We start from the raw sequence: 22,661 nt of genomic DNA on the forward strand, positions 1-22,661 counted from the left end.
CCATGTTGATAAATGTATCAGTAGTTTATTCCTTTTTATTACTGACTAGTATTCTATTATATGGATATATACTAATTTATTAAAACTGTTCACGACATTTGGGTTGTTCTAATAAAGCTGCTATGACCATTCATGTACAAGTCTTTGTGTAGACATATGCTTTCATTCCTTTTGGACAAATTCCAACAAGGAGAATGGCTAGATTGTATATAAATGGACATTTAACATTTTAAGGAACTGCCAAACTGTTTTCCACAGCAGTTGTACTGTTTTACCTTTGTGCCAACAGTATATGAGAGTTCCAGTTCCTCCACATCTTTGCCAACACTTGCTATGGTCAGTCTTTTTAATTTCAGCCATTTTAGTAAAGGTGTAGTAGTATCTGATTGTGATTTTATTTTGCATATCCCTAATGACTAAGGATGCTGAACATCCTTTCATGTCCTTATTTGCCATCTGAATATCTTTTTTGATGTGTCTGTTCAATTTTTTTTGTCTATTCTTTATGGAGTTGCTTATTTTTTTATTATTGAGTTTTAAGAGTGTTCATATTTTCTGGATTGAAGACCTTTTTCAGATACACACTTTGCAGTGTGTATTTTCTCCCAGTGTTTGGCTTCTCTTTTTTAATTTTAATGAAGCTCAGTTTATCAATTTGGTTTTTTATATATAGATTGTATCTTTTATGTTATATTTAAGAAGTCCTTGACTAATCAAAGGTCACAAAGAGCTCCTCTGTTTCCTTCTAGAAGTCTTCTACTTTTACATTTAGGTCTATGATCTGTATTGAGTCAAATTTTCTATATGACCCAAAGTATGAATGCATTTATTTTCTCACTTATGGATATCCAAATCATTCCAGCATCATTTTTTGAAAAAACTGTTGTTTCTCCACTGAATTTAATTTGTACCTTTGTCAAAAATCAATTGTCCATATATATGTGGAACTATTTTGGGGTTTTCTAGTCTGTTCCAGTGATCTATTTATCTACCTTTCCATCAGTACCACAGTGTCTTGATCACTGGTTTTATAATAAGCACTGTGATCAGGTTATGTTAGTCTTCCAACATTGTTCTTATTTTTTAAAAGTTGTTTTGGTGACTCTAGGTCCTTTTATATTTCCATCTGAATTTTAGAATGAGTTTCTCAATGTCTAAAAAAAATAGCCTGTTTATATTTTTATTAGAATTGCATTGAATCTGTAGGTCAACTGGGAAACATTGACAGCTGTACAGTATTAAGTCTTATTACCTATGAACATGGTATATCTCACCATTTATTTAGGTGTTCTTCATTTCTCTCACCAATGTTTTGTAGTTTTCCATGTAAAGAAAACCATAAAAGTAGCATTTTTTATTTCAGTTTCTAATTGTTCATTGCTAGTATATAGGAAAACAATTGTTTTTCGTTCAATGAGCTTGTATTCTGAAACCTTGCAAACCTCTGTAGTCTTTTTGTAGATACACTGGATTTTCTACCTACAGAATCATGTCATCTGAGGAGAAAGTTTTACTTCCTCCTTTCCAGCTTAAGTATCTTTTTTTCTTGCCTTTCTGTACTGACTAGAACCTCTAGTGAAATATTGAATAGAAATCGTGAGGATAGGTATCTTTTTCTTGTTCCTTATATTATGGGAAAAGCATTCAGCCTTTCACCATTAAGTATGGTGCTTCCTGTAGGTTTTTCATAGATGCCCTTCACTGTGTTGAAAAAGTTTTCTTCTATTCCTGCTTTGGTGAGAGTCATTATCAGAAATGAATGCTAGATTATGTCTAATAATTTTTCTGACTTTATTGAGATGCTTATGTGGTTTTCCTTTTTTAGTGTGTTAATGTGATAAAGTAATTGTTCTTGAGTTGTAGGCTACCTTTGCATTCCAGTGACAAATTCCACTTGGTTATAGTGCATTCTCATTTTAATATATTGTTGGATTTAATTTGCTAAAATTTTGTTTAGAATTATATTCAGTGAGGGACATTGGTCTGTAGTTTTCTTGTAATGTCTAAGTCAAGTTTTAGTATCAAAATGATGCTGAATTTTTCTTCAGTTTTCTGAAAGAGTTTAGAACTGGTGTTGCTTCTTCCCTAAATATTTGTTAGTATTTACCAGTAAAGCCATCTGAGCCTGATATTCTCCTTGTGAGAAGGGTTTTACATGTAACTCACTTTCTTTAATAGGTACAGGACTATTTAGAATATTTTTTTCCATAGTGAACTTTGGTAATTTTTGTCTTTCAAGTTATTGGTCCATATCCTCTAAATTGTCAAGTTTATTGGCATAATCTTATTCATATTCTCTTCTTACTTTGATATCTGTATAATTTGTAGTGATGTCACCTCTCTCATTCCTTCTATTGACAATGTGTGTCTTTTTTTTCTCTTTTGCCTAACCAGTCAGGCTGTAGGTTTATCAATTCTTTTGATTTTCTGAAAAGATCGACTTTTTTTCATTGATTTTGTCTATTTTTCTGTTTTCTATTTCATTTATTTTTTACTCTGATCTTTATTGTTTCCTTTTTCTGCTTAATCTGAGTTTCATTTGCTCTTCTATTCTAATTTCTTAAGGTAGAAGATGAGCTCATTGATTTTGAGCCCTCTCTTCTTTTCAGATGTGGAATTTAGTGCTACAAATTTTCCCCTAGATATTATTTAAGCAGCATCCAAAAATTTTTGATATGTTGTGTTTCCATCTGTACTCTGTTCAAAATACTTTTTAATTTCCCTTTTGGTTTCTTCTTTGACTTATTAGAAGTATGTTATTTAATTTCCAAATATTTCAAGATTTTCTAGAAATCGTTTTGTTACTAATTTCTAATTTAACTCCATTGTTGTCAGATACTCTGTATTACTTGAACACTTTCACATTTATTGAGACATTTTTTAAGGCCCAGAATATAGTCTATCTTAGTATATGTTCTCTGTGTACTTGACAAGAATGTGTATTCTGCTTTTCTTAGTGGAATGTTGTATTGGTTTGCTAGGACTGCCATAACAAAATACTACAGACTCGGTGGCTTAAACAACAGAAATTTATTTTCTCACAGTTCTGGAGACCAGAAGTCTGAGATCAAGGTATCTTTGGTTTCTCACATTGGAAATTAGGTCTTCACCATAGGAATTTTAGGGAAACACAATTCAGTCCATAACAAGTGTTCTATAAAAATGTCAATTAGGTCAGTTTGCTTGGTTGTATTGTGCAATTCTTTTATATCCCTAGCGATTTTCTGTCTACTGTTCTGTCGATTAATGAGAGAAGAGTACTGAAATCTCTAGCTCTAATTGTGAATTTATTTCTACTTAACAGTTCTATCAAGTTTTGCTACATGTATATTAAAGGTCTGTATTTAGATATAGACCTAAATTACTTAGGGTTGTAATAAACTCCTGAGGAATTGGTCCTTTATTATTATGAAGTGACCTTTTTGTGTTTATGGTAATATTCTTTGCTCTAAAATCTAATTTGTTGATATTTATATATCCACTCAAGCTTTCTTTTGATAAGTGTTATCATGGTATCTCTTCTTTTCATCCTTTTACTCTTAACCTGTTAGTCTGTTTGTTTAAAATATTGTCCCTATCGGTATCATATAGTTGGATCTTGCTTTTTCACCCAGTCTGACAATCTCTGCATTTTATTTTGGGTGTTTAGAACCTTACATTTAACATGACGAATGATATGGTTAGGTTTAAGTCTATCATCATATTGCTATTTGTGTTTTATTTGTCCCATCTATTCTTTGTTCCCTCTTTCCTTTTTCTTCAGCCTTCTTTTGGACTATTTTTATGATTCCATTTTATCTTTTTTTGTTGTCCTACTCCTATAACTTTTTTGTTTTGTTATTTTAGTGATTGCTTTGGGGTTTATAGAATGTGTCTTTAACTTACCACAGTATCTTCCAGTGATATCCTACAACTTCACAAATAGTGTAAGAACTTTACATTAGTATAGCAGCTTTTCTCTCCTCCTGGCCTTTGGGCTATTGTCATTATAGTTTACTTTTACATGTTATATACATCACACTAAATTGTTAATATTTTTGTTTAAACAACAAATTGTCTTTCAGAGAGAATTTAATAAGAAAACTACTGTGTATATTTACCTATGTAGTTACTGTTTCAAGTGCTATATTTCCATCCAGCATCATTTTCCTTCCACCTGAAGGACTTTCTTGAATCCTTCTTGTAGAGTGGGTCTGCTGGTCATGAATTCTTTCAGATTTTATATGTCTAAAAAGTATCTTGCTTTTTTTTTTGTCCTTTTGCTTTTGTTTTTTTTAGAGATATTTTCACCAGTTATAGCATTCTAGATGATAAGGTTTTTTGTTTTGGTTTTTGTTTTTTAGTAGAGAAATACATTGCTCTACTGCCTTCTCACTTGCATTCTTTCCGATGAGAAATCTGCCATAATCCTTCTTTGTTGTTCTATGTATAGCATGTCTTTTCTTGTCTGCCTCCTTTAAAGATCTCTAGAAATTTAATTTGGGTCTTTTTTATAGCTTCCATTTCTTAACTCTCGACCATGTGGATTATAGTGATGATAACTGTTTTACTGTCCTTGTCTGATGATTGTTACAGCTATCCAAGTTTCAAGTTGGCTTCAAATGATTTATTTTTCTCCTCATTATGGGTAATATCTTCCTGTTTATTTTATCCAGTTGGGAATATTTTTATTCCTAAAATATTCTTGTATTTTATTCTGGGATGCAGTTTAAATAACTTGAAACCACTTGATCCTTTTGAGTCAAGCTTTTAAGATTTATTAGGTGGGACCAGAACTGTGTTTAGTGTAAAGTTAATCATTCCCCAGTACTGAGACAAGACCCTTTTGAGCACTGTTTCCAATGCTCCATAAATTATGCAGTTTAAACCACACTCAGGGAGACCAAATTACTTTTGGATATTAGCATAAACTAAACCTATTTAGAAAAGTAAATCAACAATAACATCCATATCGTGTATCCCAAAGATAGGGTTCTGGATTTTCACAAATTCAAACCATCCACATCATTGCTTTCATCCATCTGCTTATAGTATTAGATCAAATGTCCTCAAACAGATAATTTTATTTATGAGTTCACCTCCACCTTTTTTCCAAGCTCAAAAAAAAAAAATGCTCAATGTCCTCTCTGTCTTAGGTCCTCACGTGAGGTATATCCAAAAGCCTGACAACAGGCCCTGCTCCATCACTGACTCTGTCAAGCGATTCCCCAAAGAGGAGGCCACAGAAGGGAATGCCACCAGCCCACCGCAGAACCCACCTACCAACCTCACTGTTGTCACTGTGGAAGGGTGTCCCTCCTTTGTCATCTTGGACTGGGATAAGCCACTCAATGACACTGTCACTGGTAAGATCATGACACATGGACCGTCACTACGGTGGGAAGCATTGATAGTGCGATGCATTGGGAATGTGGTACCTTGATTCAAACTGTGGCCTGCGAGGCATATCTTAGGAACAGCAAGTCCCCGCAGAGTTCTGCTGTCCCTGTGGTACATGATTGTTAAAAGTATCATAAGATGCGAAAAGATCATCTTTGTTCTGGTTATGGTCTCCCTGTTAATTTAGCAGATCTCTTTAAGTTGCATACCTTCCTTCTCCTCTCAGAACTGTTTTTCACAATGTGAAGGTATATCTAGTCTTTTCATTACCTGAAAATCACAGATCACATATGGGAAGTTGCCACTGCTGATAAGATTTAAACCTGTTTTCCTTTCACCATCCCAATTTCTAGATTGACCTAGAATTTTCAAGCAGGCTAAAAGTTATTTCAATCATTTTAGGAAAATTGTTTTAATTTGGTCAATTTTCTGCTTATCTCAGGAAATTTTGATTCTGCTGTCACTCATCCAATTTCTCTAAAAATGACTGTGAAAAATAAGAAACCCTGAGTCATTCTTTGAATTTGTTATATGGGATTTAAATTCTCTGTAGTGAACAGGATAGTCAAAGTAGAGGGGAGGGGTGGAAAGACTAACAGCCCAAATCAGCTAGAGGATGTAGCAAACAGCGTGAGGACACAAGGTTCCTGCTGCTCATGTCCCCGCCACCATGTGCCTGGGGTGGGTAGGCAGAATAGAGCTGCCCACTAAGAGGCTGTCAGGAAAAGTAGAGAGCGGGTACACAGGGCAAGGTGAGGAGTGGGGAGACTCAGGATCTGCCAAAAAAGTTTTCTATGAATAAAGGAGAAAACAGTAGCTATTTCTCCTCAGACAAAACCGTTTGGTCTGGGCAACTTCCAGTGTAAGCAGCTTATCTTTGCTTAGCTGGCTTTTTAAATTTTTAACCATATTTTGTGAATTTCCTTTCTTATGCAAAGCTTGCCTTTGTTTTGAGAAAGAATCAGCCACTGCCCATGGTTCCTGGGGATTTGACTAGTCTTGCTTCTTTACTTGGAACTACACCAGTAGGTATTATCATCCCAATATCTAAAAATCAATCTCTAAGTATTGATTATCTACATGTATTAAAAAGTTGAAAACTCTCAATCCATATGCAGTGCTAATGAAGAGTTCCTGTGATAGTCTGAGGCTTCATTCTCACAAGACCAAATGAACTATAAAATTTCACTTGCCTTAAAAATATAGGACATCAAGTTGGAATTGGTTAATCTGTTTAATAATCTAATACATATTCACTTGGGTATGTCAATAGTATCTGATTTAGCTATTTAAAGTAGGATTTTCCTTTCATCATGTAACTTTTTTAAATTATATAAACCTGTAATTTCAAAGAATCATGAATAGGATATACTTTATCTACCAACTAGTTTTATAACATTATTTTTATTATTAAATGTTAACGGGCTGCTTGAGATCTTTCACTAGATACTGGACTTATGATAACCATTTTCATGGATAAGGACCACATCTATAACTATTATATTTTATAAATAGAAATAAGTCCATATTTAACCATTACTCAGTCTATATTTCAATGTTGGACCATATGCCCTAATGATCTGTTCTATTTTTTTCCATTTTTGTTTATTTTTAGTGTTCCATTAAATACCACTTGATTTCAAATGTAATCTTTTATAAACCAGCAGCTCAGATAATACAGAGATTAATTCTCATGTCACTGGAAATGGTTTTTCAAGAAAGAATTAAGAAAGATAACAAAAAAAGAGTGAAACATATTCTTCATTCCCCAGGTTGACTTCTGTCAGTAATCTTTCTTTTAATTGATAGGCATGTATTCACCTCTAGTAAATGCATCCAAATTCAGATGCTTCTCCATATCCCTTCTACACTAAAGTAGAAATAGGTACACCATAGAGATTGGCCACAGCCTGGGTCCTTGGACAACTTAAATTACTTATAAGGTATCATTTTCTGATACATCAAGAGCATGCTGACATAGATTTAAATCCCAGACCAACTGTGTTCTAGATAATGCAACTTGGATCTATAATTAGCCTCTTTGAACTTCAGGGTTTTTTAATTTATAATAATAATAATTCTTATTGCTATCAATTTATTGTGAGTATAAGACTTAACAGAGAGTAGTATCACCATTTGTTATTTTCATGCTGTATTGACCAGATAGTGATGTTCCCAATATTTATAATAATTATGTTCTAAGTGAATTATCTCATAATAGGGCAATAAAACCCTCTGAGGGGGAAAAAACAGACCAATTATTGTGTCAGTTCTTTGTAGATTTTCTTATATCTTTACTGTTAATGAAATTATTTTTTAAATCCCCTATTTAAAATAAGAAATATTGACACATACTTTTTTGTTGTTGGTGGTAGATTTTTATAATGTTCGTGGATTTATGAAAAGCTATTATCACTTTGAAGCATTAAAAAGGAAAGATATATACATTCTAAGACAAGAATTCTGAGAAAAATTCTAAATATCTTTTTAATCATGAAGGTAACTTCTAGATCCATTTTGAAAACTCCAGTCTTTCAGGACAAAAATAGTATTAAATTAACATTTAAAACTTGAGTCAAAAGAAAATTATAAAAGATGTGCTCTAAGTGTTGAAGTATACTAAAAGGCTAAGGTGATATTACAAAGAATATCACACAGTCGATGAGGAATGACCCAAACAAAGATGTTTTTTGAAGGTGATTGCTTTCATGGATAACCAGCTGGACTGTCATATAAATTGCTCTTTTGGTGACTAAGCAGCACTTGAATCTTTCCAATTGGAATCTCTCAAATTTTTGTGATCCTAGTTTCAAAACACAACTCGGGGATCATAAGGAATAATAAAAGATATAATAATAATAGGTACCACCTGTTGAGCAAAATACATGCAAAATACTATTAAGCACTTTCCATATGTTCCTTCTTTAATCCCTACAAGCAACACTATGAAGAGACACTATGGACATTTTACAGATGGTAAAACTGAGACTGAGATCCAGGCAAGTGGCTTGGTCTGTCTCTTCCCATTAAGTCATGCAGTTTCCATTTTTTAAAAATCAATTTTACTTCCTTTCTAATTACTCTGATCTTTTTCTAGTAAATGTCCCTTCACAGCTGGAAGATATAAAACGAACATAATTGAATTTGGGATCCTACCTCTCTCTCTCTTTCCACACTCCTTTAGAATAGAAAGCCAGCTGAGACATAGGTTGGGAGCAGAGAGTCTGAGGAAGGAATCTTAAATATGGGCCATTAGTCCTTTAATAGCTGCACTAATGTGTCCAGATACAATGACCATTGCCTTCCAGTTTAATTTCAAATTTTCAAAAGGATGGTCATAGGAAATTACTCAGAAAAAGTGATCCTCCTTTTTGGCTTTTTAAAATTCACCAGTAAAGATCCTTCCCAAATTAAAATTGGTGATTATAAGTCTCCATGAGTTACTCTATAATTTCAGTTTTATTTCCGATATCCATCTCCTACCTTTGGTCTCAGTGCTAACAGCAGAAATCCCCAGTAACTTGCCAGCTCCTTTGCAACCTTCCCACTTTCCCTGATGCCCACCACTTGTGTATTTCTTCATACTGATGAAGCTGCTTTTGAGTAGGGTTTTGTTGGTTGGTTGTTGTTTTTTGTTCGATTTTTTTAACCCTCTGTGTGATCTTGTCACATGCATTAAACTGAACCCCAACTGAGAGCAGGGAAACTAAATTAGTAAATTATATTCTCTTATTCTGAAAGTCTCTTTCTTTTGATTAGCCCTACAAGTTCATAGACACCTGCCCTTAAGTTAAATTTATGCAGATTTCTATGCAGATTTCAAGGGCATAATTTTTTTAATTCAAAGATAATTATCAAGGGGGTATATGTTAGCAGTATGTACAAAATTTATGTAACTTACGTAAGCAGTAGGTATCAAAATCCCATAATTCTGTAGTTCAAAATAATGAACTATAGAAAAGTATAGTTCATTGTTCATTATTTGATTAACTGTTATTTGCTGCTGTGGTTTTCAACTCAGTTTTTTGCAGCAGTACCATGTAGTCAGTGACGTTTTTCCCAGCTATATTGTGAAGCCCCATGAGCAGGAAATGTGCTTCTACTGAAACTCCGCTCCTCATACAATGTTTTTTACAAAGCCACACTGGGCTTTCCAGCAATGGCAGACGATCCGACTTACCTAACAAAATCATAGGTTATCCATAACCAACGCTACCATAGGAGCATCAACAGTCTTCACAGTTACCAGACCTTTGCTGCTATGGTAAAGAGAAAACAGAAATGGTCAATGAGCAACTCCCCAAATGCTTTGGGACCTTCATCATCCTCTGACAGTCCCCACTTAGAAGTTGCTAATGTGTACGATCAATACGTCTCTAGACCTGCAATCTTGTTGCTCACTTTTATGAGAGTTGACTCTGTTATGCGGTTAGCTTTGAGAACATTCAGTCCACCAGAGCATAAAGACAAGTATCTGTTGGCTTTTTTTGCTTTTCAGAATATGAAGTTATATCCAGAGAAAATGGGTCATTCGGTGGGAAGAACAAGTCCATTCAAACTACAAATCAAACCTTCTCCACAGTAGAAAATCTAAAACCAGACACAAGGTGAGCCACCAGTGCTATTACAGGTGAATTCTGAGAGTGCCAAAATCATAACAAAGGAGTAAAATGACATCACCCTTCTCTATCTTAAGGGAGGGTCTAGTTTGCATTTCATTCTTTGGCTTTCCATACACAACACTAGATACCCCTAGAGTCATAGTTTACAAATATGCAAGTTATTGGTGGGGATACAAAAGCTGACAAGATGGTCTTGTACGTTAACAGTACAGCTGGGAACATTGAAAGATAGAAGGCCATTAATATCAAACATTGATATTAAATACCAAAATTTAGAGGAGGAAAAGTCTATAGACCAGAGACAACTGGAGTGTGGATGGTGTAAACTAGATCTGAAAGCACAGAAGAAGTTGCCTGGCATGCTGGAAGGGAGGGGGCAAGGAAACAAAAGCCATGGGACAAATGTAGGTGAAAGTTTGTAATAGTTAATGCTTAGTATAGCTACAGACTAGTCCCAGACACAGTAACCCTTTGCTTTTGGGTCTTTTTAATATAGAACAATGAGAATAGATTTTTGAAAATGGACATATATAATATTCACAATTGTTCAATAATAAACAACTTTTCTTGGCATTCCTTACTACACATTGATACCAGGTTGTTTATCTTGCTGTATAGTTTTGTGATTCCTTTTTAAATCTAAAATACCTAATATTTTATCAGTTCATTTTATTATTTCAAGAAAAATAAGGGCCTTAGGCATTTCTAGAAATGTAGTAGGGAAGGGGTTTTTTGTTTTTGTTTTGTTTTACGTGGCTAAATTATCAAATGTATTGCTCAAGGAGATTCTCAAATGGATACAGCCAAGCATTTCCATGATAAAGCCAATGTGCTAAATTCATTTCTGGACTAAATTTCACTCTCTGTGAAAAATCGATTTCTTCCTTCAAGCTCCAAAACATTGGTAAACTGTCTATACTTTCAGTATAAAACAAAACAAAAACACCCCTGACATCTTAAGTTATAGTATCCCAAGCAACATAGATCAATTTTCACACAATCAGGAGTTTTTCCAGATTGAGTATTTCATAACTTGATAAAGTTCCTCAGTGTTGAAAAGGATCAGTGGAGGTGAAGACTGGAACTTCAGCATCAGAGATTTTTTTTTTTCATGTTTTATTTCTTGTATCTTTCATTGTCATGTGACTGAATTGAATTGGGTATTGATTGTGACACCCAGAAGAGCCTCTTTGGGCTCTGACAGCAGGGAGACTTTTCTAATCTTTTCAGGAGAAAAGGAAGTATCTAATTCATTATAGATGGTTTGCTGTATATAAACCGTAGTCCTATACAGCAAAAACGACACTTTTCCAGCAGTGTATGTTTTCTTCTTTTAAGTTCTCTGAGTTGTAATATGGAGAATTTTGCAACTGCTAATTTTCTTGAAGGTATTAAGTTAGCCAAAATAAGCATATATTTCAGTAAAAGCCCATTTGATGATCTTGGTTCTGTTTCCTTAGCAAGATTAACAGGGAGAGAGCCTATAATTTATTTTAAGGAAAGAGTAAAAGAGAAAAGGTCATTTAATTTGGACTTTTTAGTAGGTGGATTTGGGCTTACAAAACTTGGCTTTTCTCTGCAGTTTCTTGCTTTTTATTCCACTTAAGAAAAAGTGAGCTGTGTAGTACGCAGAAAGTACATTGAAGGGCATCCAATTTCTAAATGTTCATTGTATTCCTTTTCTGAATCAGGCTGTTCTCGGATTTCACAGTGCACCTATTAGCTCATAATCAGAGGTAGGATAATGCCAGTGACATTTTAAACCTGATTTGTTGGTAAAAGGTTGGGGTCTGCATTCAGCTAACATTTGCTGAGTGCCAACAATGTGCTCAGCCCTGTGCTTGGTGTTGTGCCTACAAACAGGAGTAAGCATGGTACCTGCCCTTGAGGAGCTCGAGGCTAGTGGGGTAGGTCGCTAATGACCGATTATTCTACACAAAGTGGTGAGAGTTCTGGTAGAAGTCTGCACCAGGGGCGACAGAAGCCCAGAGTGGGCGGCACGTCGCAAAGTGTGGGGAAATTAGGAAAAACTTCCTGGGGGAGGTGACCCCTAGGCTGAGGCTTGAAGGAGGAGTAGGCTGGAGCCAGCTAAGTGACTGTTAAGAGAAAGGAATGTCAGGGAGGATAGCACATGTCAGAGCAGTGGCCCGAAATGGCACGGTTGTGTGTGGTGAATAACGGGCTGTTTTCACCAGCGTGAGGGGCAAAAAGTGGCCAGAAGCCGTATAAGCCAAGAGAAGCAGAAGCCAAGTTAGGGAGGGCCTTCTGCGCCAGATCAAGAAACATGGTCAAGTGATGGGGAGACCCTAAAGGATGGTAACTGGAGAGTGCCTTGCTCTGACTTTCATTTTCATTCTGACTTTCATTTAGTTGGAATAATCACTTTTGATACTAGAGCTACTTATAATGAATAGCAGCTGGTAGAACAAATCTAACTAAAAGAACTTTTTGTTAATTTCTTTCATGAGTACCATTCTGGCATCTAACCTAGTGGTCAAATAGGTACATAAGAGAAATGTGCCTTTGGGCTGAGCTGGATTTCATTCTGGAATCACAGGACCGATCAGGTCATGGGGTTCACATCTAGCTTCTGGTTGTAATTGTTTCAGACTCAGCTACAGCCTTGTCCTCTTTATCCCACCCTCCTCCTGTGTGTCTTGCTTGTCTCTGCTGTCTGTCATCAGTGTACCTTCTAAGGAGGACCCCTGCAACCTATCCTTATCCCAAGACGAGCAAAACCCAAAGGAAGCCCTTTCTGGATTTGTCTTTGGAAAAAGCAGTATTAAACTAAGATTAGGAGTCCCTGTAATCAGAACTCCATGCCAGGTTTTACAACTTGGCATACAGTTGGGGCCACTATGCATGTCTGTATGTGGCTTATTTAATGTTATTTTTAGTTCGGTACAATTAAATGAAATCCATTCAGATATAAAGACTGTTAATGTTCATAAATGTGATTTGACCAGGATTTTATATTGATAGTCCCTAATGGGTCATGATTTAAAAGTTGTATATCAGTAGTTTGAAGTAAAGAACATTCTCACACTGGGGACAAATGTAACACACATGGATGTAAATTTTCTAATGAAAATTATTTAGTCTATGCCATGGGAAACTTTGTGGTGGTCTAGTAGTTCAGTAGATCCCAGCCCCCACTGAGCTTGTAAATATATTCTGCACTCTCAGAGGTATGATGGAGATTAATCTGTCTAATGGGCAGAAATGTTTTGAGCTGAAATATTAAAATTATGTGTTGAAACCCCTATTAGTCAAATAACCAAAGTGAAGTCAAAGTGAAGTCAAATCATTTCATTTACTTTGAGATTTCTGAGCCTAAAGTTACCTGAGGAAACAAAGCTAACACCTATGAAACATCATAACACAGAATAAAAGAACATGCCGATGTAGGACTTACACCCAGGTTCTGCAATTAGAAGAGGAGAGAAAGCCTCGTGGAATACTTGAGACAAGAACTTGACAGTAAAGGATAGGATGGCATGAAGCAGGCCGGCAAGAAAAGAAAGAACAGTAGTAGTCCACGTGAAATCCACGTGCACAACTTAGGTGAAATATAAGTAGTCTTCAAAGTTACTACTGACAGCAAGGCTACAGCAAGTATAATAAAACTACGAGTTCCCCAATGTAGGTTTGTTGGCTCTTTTGATGCAAGCTTTTTTCATACTGTCTTACGTTGTTAAGGCAACGTTCCTTTCTATTGTATCTTCTCTACCCCAACCATGATCCAAGATTAATGTTAATAAAAGACTCCCTGTAAAATAAAGAGGAAGTATGTACAGGATGCAGTTAGCAGGTGGTTTTTATTAGCTATAAAGAATGACTTCAGTCACATTTCATTACTTGAGGAAAATTTTGAGTCCAAATACATAGTAAACTCCCTAAATAAGCAAACTTTGAATTATAGCTGTTAAAATTCCCCCATGAGGTTCTGGAATTCCCTGTTTGAAAAGCTGGAAGATAATAACTTCTGAAAGAATATCTAGCTTTTTTCTAATTCTAGGAGACACATATAAAGAATTTATTTTAGTAGCATTTTCCATCATTTGTCCTGACTTAAAAACAGGAGCTCTAAAAACAGGTGATAATTACTGGCTAATCGTTACACAGTGACATAGGTGGAGTAGAGCTTGGTGTTAGAACATCCAGGAGAATCAAGGCAGAGAAAATAGATCTACAGGGCTTTTGGGAATAAAAATTCTAAGTGTTCACACACTATTCTAGAATCAAAAAGACAGTCAATGATGCTACCGTCTCCCTGCCCATTTTTAACAACTTAGCCAAGTTTTATTTACTCTGCAGAAGCTCAAAAAATAACCCACAGTATGGGACCATCCAGCAGGTGTCTTGCTGCTGGGAGAGTTCAGCTGCACACCTGGCGTGAGATGCTTCTGTCTCTAGAAAACGGAGCCGCTTGGCTGCCCTGAGGAGCCTGGGTGCAGCTCCCAGGGCGGCACAGCAGGGACAGGCCCGGTCTTGCTGATGGCTTCTTGCAGCTGGGGTGACAGATGTACGCAGGGAAGAGGGGCTGTTTGGGCAGCCAGAGCTGTTTTAGTCAGGTGAAGCAGGAGATCTGTTAACAGAGGCAAGAGGCTGTGGCACAACTCTATCACATTCTTTGGAGGATCCCTCTCTCACCCCCGCCCCTAAAATACAAAGAAAATGTACAGATGTTAGTGTCCACTGAATCAGTACCCATCTAGGCCACTCTCCAATATTTATTTTCCACTTATTTTTTTTCCCCATGAAACCTCATTGTGTGGCTCTTGTTGAACTAAAAGAAAAATATTAAGAAGAGCCTCTCCTGTCCGGAGCCAACTACTTTGTTTGCAAAGACCACTATGATTATATTTAGTTCCGTGAATGGAAGAAATGATAAAGTATATGGCTTAAAAAATTGTGTTGCACCACTGCTTGAAAGGACACAAAGTGTGGACTAATTGATCTTGAAATCTCTCCCAGCTCTAAAATGATGTAATCTTATGCTATCTGAAGCCATGCACAGAATCAGTGGGAAAACTGGAACTGAAAATAAAACCAAAACCTAGGTCCATCTTACAGCAAGTAGAATTGTCCTGATAAAGCATTTTTGCTTTGAATCGATGTCTGTGGTCTGTGATTTGTTGTCAGACAAATTATTTGAGACCATGTGTCTCCTTGCTTGGCTAAAAAACTGAAGAATCCACTTTGTGTGCTAGACATGGTCTAGCGATTTCCTATGGAAAAGGCACTCTGTCTGAGAATTAAGATAAATCAAGTTCACTTAACCTGCTCAAGTACTTCAACTGTCGTCTGTGGTTTGGGAGGATTCTGGAGAACAGTTCTTCCTCTGAGACTAAAACCTACCAAAGTTTCCTGTAGCTGACAGCAAAGATAGTTTGGGACCGTTGGTTTATGTTGTTTGACTTAATAAAACCTTGGCACTAAAAATAAACTGGAATAGAGGCAGCAACTTCTTGTATACTGTAAATCTGATTGAACAAACCAGGTATGTGGAATGGCCATTATGCCCTTATTCATATGGTTTTTGTGAAATTCTGGTCTCTGCAGTCTGTATTAACTTACAATATCTCTTCTCCTCGGCTTTGTAGAAAGGAATAAAATAAGCTGCCAGAGCATTGGGCATTTTATTTAGTTTTACTGTAGGTCTGAGCAGCAGAAGAATAATTGCTTCCTCATTAAAGAAGGAAGAAATTGAGTTGATTGCTCAGGTTTGCAACTTTTCATCAGGCAGAAGAACAGCTAAGAGCACGGAACTCCACTAGTCTCTAAAAAGAGCAATTCTTCTTTTCATATTGCCATATTCTTTTTTTTTAACATCTTGATTGGAGTATAATTGCTTTACATTGTTGTGTTAGCTTCTGCTGTATAACAAAGTGAATCAGCTCTATGTATACATATGTCCCCATAACCCCTCCCTCTTGCGTCTCCCTCCCACCCTCCGTATCCCACCCCTCTAGGTGGTCATAGCATCGAGCTGATCTCCCTGTGCTATGCGGCTGCTTTTTATTCCTTTTCACTTTGAGCTCCTCAGTATCTAGGGAGGGGGGTGCGAGATACTCATAGCAACACTACAGAATTAGAGTGCAGCCCAGATCTGGAATTTGTGTGTCCCCCCACAGAAATGGGAGAGAAAAGAAATGTCCCTAAGGACCTACTGGGCAGCTAATTAATGATCCCTGATGCCTGCTGATGCCCGGCTCCTCTCCCTTCTGTCCGATTTAGGCTTATTTTGTCCTCGAAGTATCTCCGAAGCTCTGCCCTTTGCTTCTCATCTGTATTCCCAGGCCAGCACAATGCCTGCACATGGCAGGTATCCAGAAATGCTTTCCATAACCCTGCAGTGTCCTTGGAGAACTGACTGATTTGATTTCCCTATTCCACTGCTCCTTACTCTTTTTTTTTTTTTTTTTTCTTTTTCCCCTCCTCCCTTTCTTTCCCTCTGACTGAAACCCAACCTGAATGGGGCCCAAATATTTCAAGATGACACTAGGGGCCAATCAGCTAACAAAACAATTCAAACCAACAAAGAGCTACGGGGAGGGGGGGGTGGCACTTTCTATATAAAAAGTGGTTGCCTGAGGTTTATGAGCTTTTGTTTATCAACTAATGAAAACTATACTTCAGCTGTATGTTATGGGTAAAAATAGAGGAAAATCGTTATAGAGAGGAGCAAAGGAAGGGGAGGCGGGGAGAAGTGTCTGCCCTAACCAGACCTGGAGGTTTACCTCAGGCTAGATCCCACAGGTCGGAGCTTCCCTATCTCTGTCAGTTTTGCCCGTGAACCACAGATGCCCTTCTTATAACATTTACAAACACAAAAGCAAGTATGTGGACATAGAACAGTTCTGCCTTGAGAGTTCTATGGCAGTGTGTGTCAAATTCCCCAAGAATAGAAGCACCTTTAAAAACATTCTTTAGAGATATAATACTAGAGAATATTTATAATGACTTACTATGTGCCTGGTACCTTGCTTTTACATGTATCATCTCATTTAATCCTCATAAGAAACTCACAGATACTTTTATACCCTTATGAGGTTATAATTACTATAATTGATAGTATCCTCACAAATACCATTATTATCCTCATCTTTATACTTGAGGAAATTGAGGCTCAGAGAGGTTAAGTTACTCACCTTAAAGTTACACATTAGTGCAGCTGTGAACCCAACTCCTTCTGGCTCCAAAACCCATGGCCTTAACCACAGAGCCATGCTGCTTTCTGATAGGGCAGCCGGGAAAATTGTTTTTGTTTGGATCCATACCTATCTGGGCAAAACCAGGCATGGCTTCTGCCAGGGGTGTTATTCATTTGGCTTGTCCTCTACAAGGCCCAAAGGCTTGGCTGCAGCTGTCACCTGGACTGTACTCCACTTAGATATTCATTTTGATGAAGTAGGTCTTAGAAATAGCTTTTTAAATTTAATTTTCATTTTTATCAGAAGAACATGTACATGGTTTTAAAGCTCAAATACTACAAAGCAGTTCGTTCCTATTCCTAAATTCTATTTGCCAGAAGCAACAATTTTCAATAATTTTGTTCTTTTCTTCAGCTTTATTAAGGTATAATTGATGAAAAAAATTATAAGATACTTAAAGCGTACAACGTGACTTGATATACATTATGAAAGGATTCCCCCTGAATTAATTAATATATCTATTACATCATATATTTACTATTTTTTAATTGGTGAGAACATTTAAATTATAATCTCTTGGCAAATTTCAATTATACAGTACAGTGTTTCAACTATAGTCATCATGTTATTCATTAGCTCCTCAGATCCTGTTCATCTTACAACTGAAGTTGGTACCCTTTTACCAACGTCTATTTACCCCAGCCCTTGCAGTCACTTTTCTGCTCTCTCCGTTTCTATGAGTTTGACGTTTTTTTTTAAAGATCCACATATAAGTGATACCATGAACTCTTTGTCTTTCTCTGCCTGGCTTATTTCACTTAGCATAATGCCCTCCAGTTTCATTCACGTTATCACAAATGACAGGATTTAATTCATTTTTAAGGCTGAATAACACTCCGTTGTGTGTGTGTGTATACACATACATACATACAGTTGACCCTTGAACAACATAGGTTTGAACTGCATGGGTTCACTTACATGTGGATTTTTTTCAATAAATACAGTACCTGTATTTTCATTTTACAGATCTTTGACTAAAGTTTGTGTTTGATTAGAGATCATAATATGCAGAATCAAAAGAATTAGGGTTTGAGTCCTGATTCTATCCAAACTATTTCAGCTTCTTGCCCTTGGGTGAGTCATTTATCAATTCCTCCATTTTTGAGTCAGAGATAGCAATACTCAGATTTTCACCTGCTTGGGGGGTTGGCACCTGTAACCCCCCATATTGTTCAAGGGTCAACTGTATGTATGTGTATGTGTGTGTGTGTGTGTGTGTGTGTGTGTGTGTGTGTGTGTGTATACACATCATAATTTCTTTATCGATTCTTCTGTCAATGGACACTTAAGTTGTTTCCATACCTTGCCTAGAGTGAATAATGCTGCTATGAACATAGGAGTACAGATATCTTTTCAAGATAATGATTTCATTTCCTTGGATATACACCCAGAGGTGGGATTACTGGGTCATATGGTAGTTCTATTTTTAATTTCTTGAGGAACCTCCATATCGTTCCCCAGAGTGACTGTGCCAGCTTACATTCCTACCAGCAGTGCACAAGGGTTCCCTTTACTCCACATCCTCACCAGCATTTGCTATCTCTTGTCTTTTAGATAATAGACATCCTAACAGGTGTGAGGTAATATCTCATTGGGGTTTTGATTTCCATTTCTCTGATGATTAATGATGTTGAGCATTCTTTCATGTACCTATTGGCTATTTGTATGTCTTCTTTTGAAAAGTGTCTTTTCAGGTCCTTTGCCCATTTCTTAATTGGGTTATTTGCTTTTTTGCTATTGAGTTCTGTGAGTTCTTTATATATTTTGGATATTAACCACTTATCAGATATATGATTTGCAAATATTTTCTCCCATTCTATAGGTTGCCTTTTCATTTTGTTGATGTTTCCTTTTGCTGTGCAGAAGATTTTCAGTTTGATGTAGTCCCACTTATTTATTTTTGCTTTTGTTGCCTTTGCTTTTGGAGTCAGATCCAAAAATTATTGCCAAGACTGATATCAAGGAGCTTATCACCTATTTTTTGTTTGAGGAGTTTTATGATTTCAGGTTTCGTGTTCAAGTCTTTGAACCATTTTGAGTTGATTTTTAGGTATGGTATACAATAGGAGTCCAGCTTCATTCTTTTGCATGTGGCTATTCAGTTTTCCCAACACCATTTATTCAAGGGACTAGCCTTTCCCCATTGTGAATCCTTGGCTCCTTTGTCATAAATTAATCGACCATATACATGTAGGTTTATGTATGGGCTCTCTATTCTGTTCCATTGATCTATGTGTCTTTTTTTATGCCCATACCACACTGTTTTGATTATTATTGCTTTGTAATATAGTTTGAAATCAGGACATGTGAGGCCTCCAGCTTTGCCTACTTAGGGTCTTTTGTGATTCCATATGAGTCTTAGAAATGTTTTTTCTATTTCTGTGAAAAATGCCATTGGAATTTTGATATGGATTGCATTGAAACTGTAGATCACTTGGGGTAGTACTGACAGTTTAACAATATTAATCCTTTCAATCCATGAATGTGGAATATCTTTCATTTTATTTGTTGTTTCTTCAATTTCTTTCATCAGTGTTTTAAAGGTTTTAGTGTACAGATCTTTCATCTCCTTAAAATTATTCCTAAGTATTTTATTATTTTCGAGGCTATTGTAAATGTTGAGGCTATTGTAAATGTAAATTGTTTGCTTAATTTCTCTTTCTGATAGTTTGTTTTCGGTATATAGAAAACCAACAGATTTCTATATATTAATATTGTATCCTGAAACTTTACCAAATGTATTAGTTCTAGCAGCTTTTTGGTGGAGCGTTTAGGGTTTTCTATATATAATGTCATGTCATCATCTGCAAATAGAAGTTTTACTTCTTCCTTTCCAATCTGGGCATCTTTTAATTTCCTTCTCTTGACTAATAGCTTCCAGTGCTATGTTGAATAAAAGTGGTGAGAGTGCACATTCTAGTCTTGTTCCTGATCTTAGAGGAAAAGCTTCCAGCATTTCATCATTGAGTATGATGTTAGCTCAATGGGCTTGTCATATAAGCCTTTATTATGTTGAGGTACATTTCCTCTGTACCAAGTTTGTTGAGTTTTTATCAAGAAAGAATGCTGAATTTTGTCAAATGCTTTTTCTGAGTCTATTGAGTTCATATAGGTTATATAGATTTTTATTCCTCATTTTGTTAATATGGTATATCACATTGATTGATTTGTGGCTGTTGAACCATCTTTTTTTTTTTCCTAGTTATTTAACATAAATTTATTTTATTTATTTATTTTTTTAACATCTTTATTGGGGTATAATTGCTTTACAATGGTGTGTTAGTTTCTGCTTTATAACAAAGTGAATCAGTTATACATATACATATGTTCCCATATCTCTTCCCTCTTGCATCTCCCTCCCTCCCACCCTCCCTATCCCACCCCTCCAGGCTGTCACAAAGCACCGAGCCAATATCCCTGTGCCATGCGGCTGCTTCCCACTAGCCATCTACCTTACTAGGTTTGTTAGTGTGTATATGTCCATGGCTCTCGCCCCGTCACAGCTCACCCTTCCCCCTCCCCATAACCTCAAGTCCGTTCTCTAGGAGGTCTGCGTCTTTATTCCTGCCTTACCCCTAGGTTCTTCATGACATTTTTTTTTTCTTAAATTCCATATATATGTGTTAGCATACGGTATTTGTCTTTTTCTTTCTGACTTACTTCACTGTGTATGACAGACTCTAGGTCTATCCACCTCATTACAAATAGCTCAATTTTGTTTCTTTTTATGGCTGAGTAATATTCCATTGTATATATGTGCCACATCTTCTTTATCCATTCATCCGATGATGGGCACTTAGGTTGTTTCCATCTCCGGGCTATTGTAAATAGAGCTGCAATGAACATTTTGGTACATGACTCTTTTTGAATTTCGGTTTTCTCAGGGTATGTGCCCAGTAGTGGGATTGCTGGGTCATATGGTAGTTCTATTTGTAGTTTTTTAAGGAACCTCCATACTGTTCTCCATTGTGGCTGAACCAATTCACATTCCCACCAGCAGTGCAAGAGTGTTCCCTTTTCTCCACACCCTCTCCAGCAATTAACGTTTCTAGATTTTTTGATGATGGCCATTCTGACTGGTGTGAGATGATATCTCATTGTAGTTTTGATTTGCATTTCTCTAATGATTAACGATGTTGAGCATTCTTTCATGTGTTTGTTGGCAGTCTGTATATCTTCTTTGGAGAAATGTCTATTTAGGTCTTCTGCCCATTTTTGTTGAACCATCTTTGCATTCTTGGAATGAATCCCACTTGATCATGGTTTATGATCCTTCTAATGTATTGTTCAACTCAGTTTGCTAATATTTTGTTGAGGATTTTTGCATCTATGTTTCATCAGGAATATTGGATTATAATTTTCTTTCTTGTAGTGTCTTTGTCTGCTTTGGTATCAACGTAATGCTGGCCTCAGAAAATGAGTTTGGGAGTTCCCCCCTCCCCTTCAATTTATAGGAAGACTTTGAGAAGGATTGGTGTTAATTCTTCTTTAAATGTTTGCTAGAATTCACTGGTAAACCCATCTGGTCCTGTGCTTTTGTTTGTTGGGAAGTTTTTGATTACTGACTCAATCTCCTTCCTAGTAATTAGTCTATTCAAATTATCTATTTCTTCATGATTTAGTCTTGGTAGGTTGTATGTTTCTAAGAATTTATACATTTTTCTAGGTTATCCAATCTGTTGGTGTATAATTGTTCATAGTAGTCTCTTATGATCCCTTGTATTTCTGTAGCACCAGTTGTAATGTCTCCTTTTATTTCTGATTTTCTAATTTATTTGAGTTCTTTTTCTTAGTTACTGTAGCTAAAGGTTTGTCAGTTTTATTTATCTTTATGAAAAACCAGCTCTTAGTTTTGTTGATCTTTTGTATTGTTTTTTGGTCCCTATTTCTTTTACTTCTGCTCTGATCTTTGTTATTTCCTTCCTTCTACTTTGGGCTTAGTTTTTTCTTCTTTTTCTTATTCCTTGAGGTGTAAAATTAGGTTGCTTATTTGATATCTTTCTTTTTTCTTAATGTAGGCATTTATTTCTCTAAATTTCCCTCTTGGAATTGCTTTTGAGGCATTCCAAAATTTCGGTATGTTGTCTTTTCATTTTCCTTTGCTTCAAGATATATTTTGATTACTCTTGATTTTTTTTCTTTGACCCATTCGTTGTTCAGTAGCATGTTTGTTGTTTAATCTCCACATATTTGTGAAATTTCCAATTTCTTCTTTTAACTGATTTCTATTTTCTTACCATTGTGGTTAGAAAATACACTTTATATGATTTCCATTTTCTTAAATTTATTAAGGCTTGTTTTGCAGCCTAACAGATGACTTATCCTGAAGAAAGTTTCATGTGCTCTTCAGAAGAAAGTGTATTCTGTTGCTGTTGGATGGAATGTTCTTTATATGTCCTTTAGGTCCATCTGCTTTAACATTATGTTAAGTCCAGTGTCTCCT

General features: G+C 36.1%; 1 protein-coding gene across 24 annotated transcripts in view; it reads left to right on the plus strand.

Moving 5' to 3' along the window:
- ABI3BP (ABI family member 3 binding protein) overlaps positions 1-22,661 on the plus strand; it is a 263,204-nt gene that overhangs the window by 226,124 nt on the left and 14,419 nt on the right. For all 24 annotated transcript variants that reach the window (XM_049710006.1, XM_033433301.2, XM_049709993.1 and 21 more), the window contains 2 exons: positions 5,136-5,345; positions 9,878-9,986. In XM_049710006.1, coding sequence (XP_049565963.1) covers positions 5,136-5,345; positions 9,878-9,986 — 319 coding nt within the window. The remainder of the gene's footprint in view (positions 1-5,135; positions 5,346-9,877; positions 9,987-22,661) is intronic.

Source organism: Orcinus orca, chromosome 5, assembly GCF_937001465.1.
Source record: "Orcinus orca chromosome 5, mOrcOrc1.1, whole genome shotgun sequence".
Taxonomy (NCBI): Eukaryota; Metazoa; Chordata; class Mammalia; order Artiodactyla; family Delphinidae; genus Orcinus; species Orcinus orca.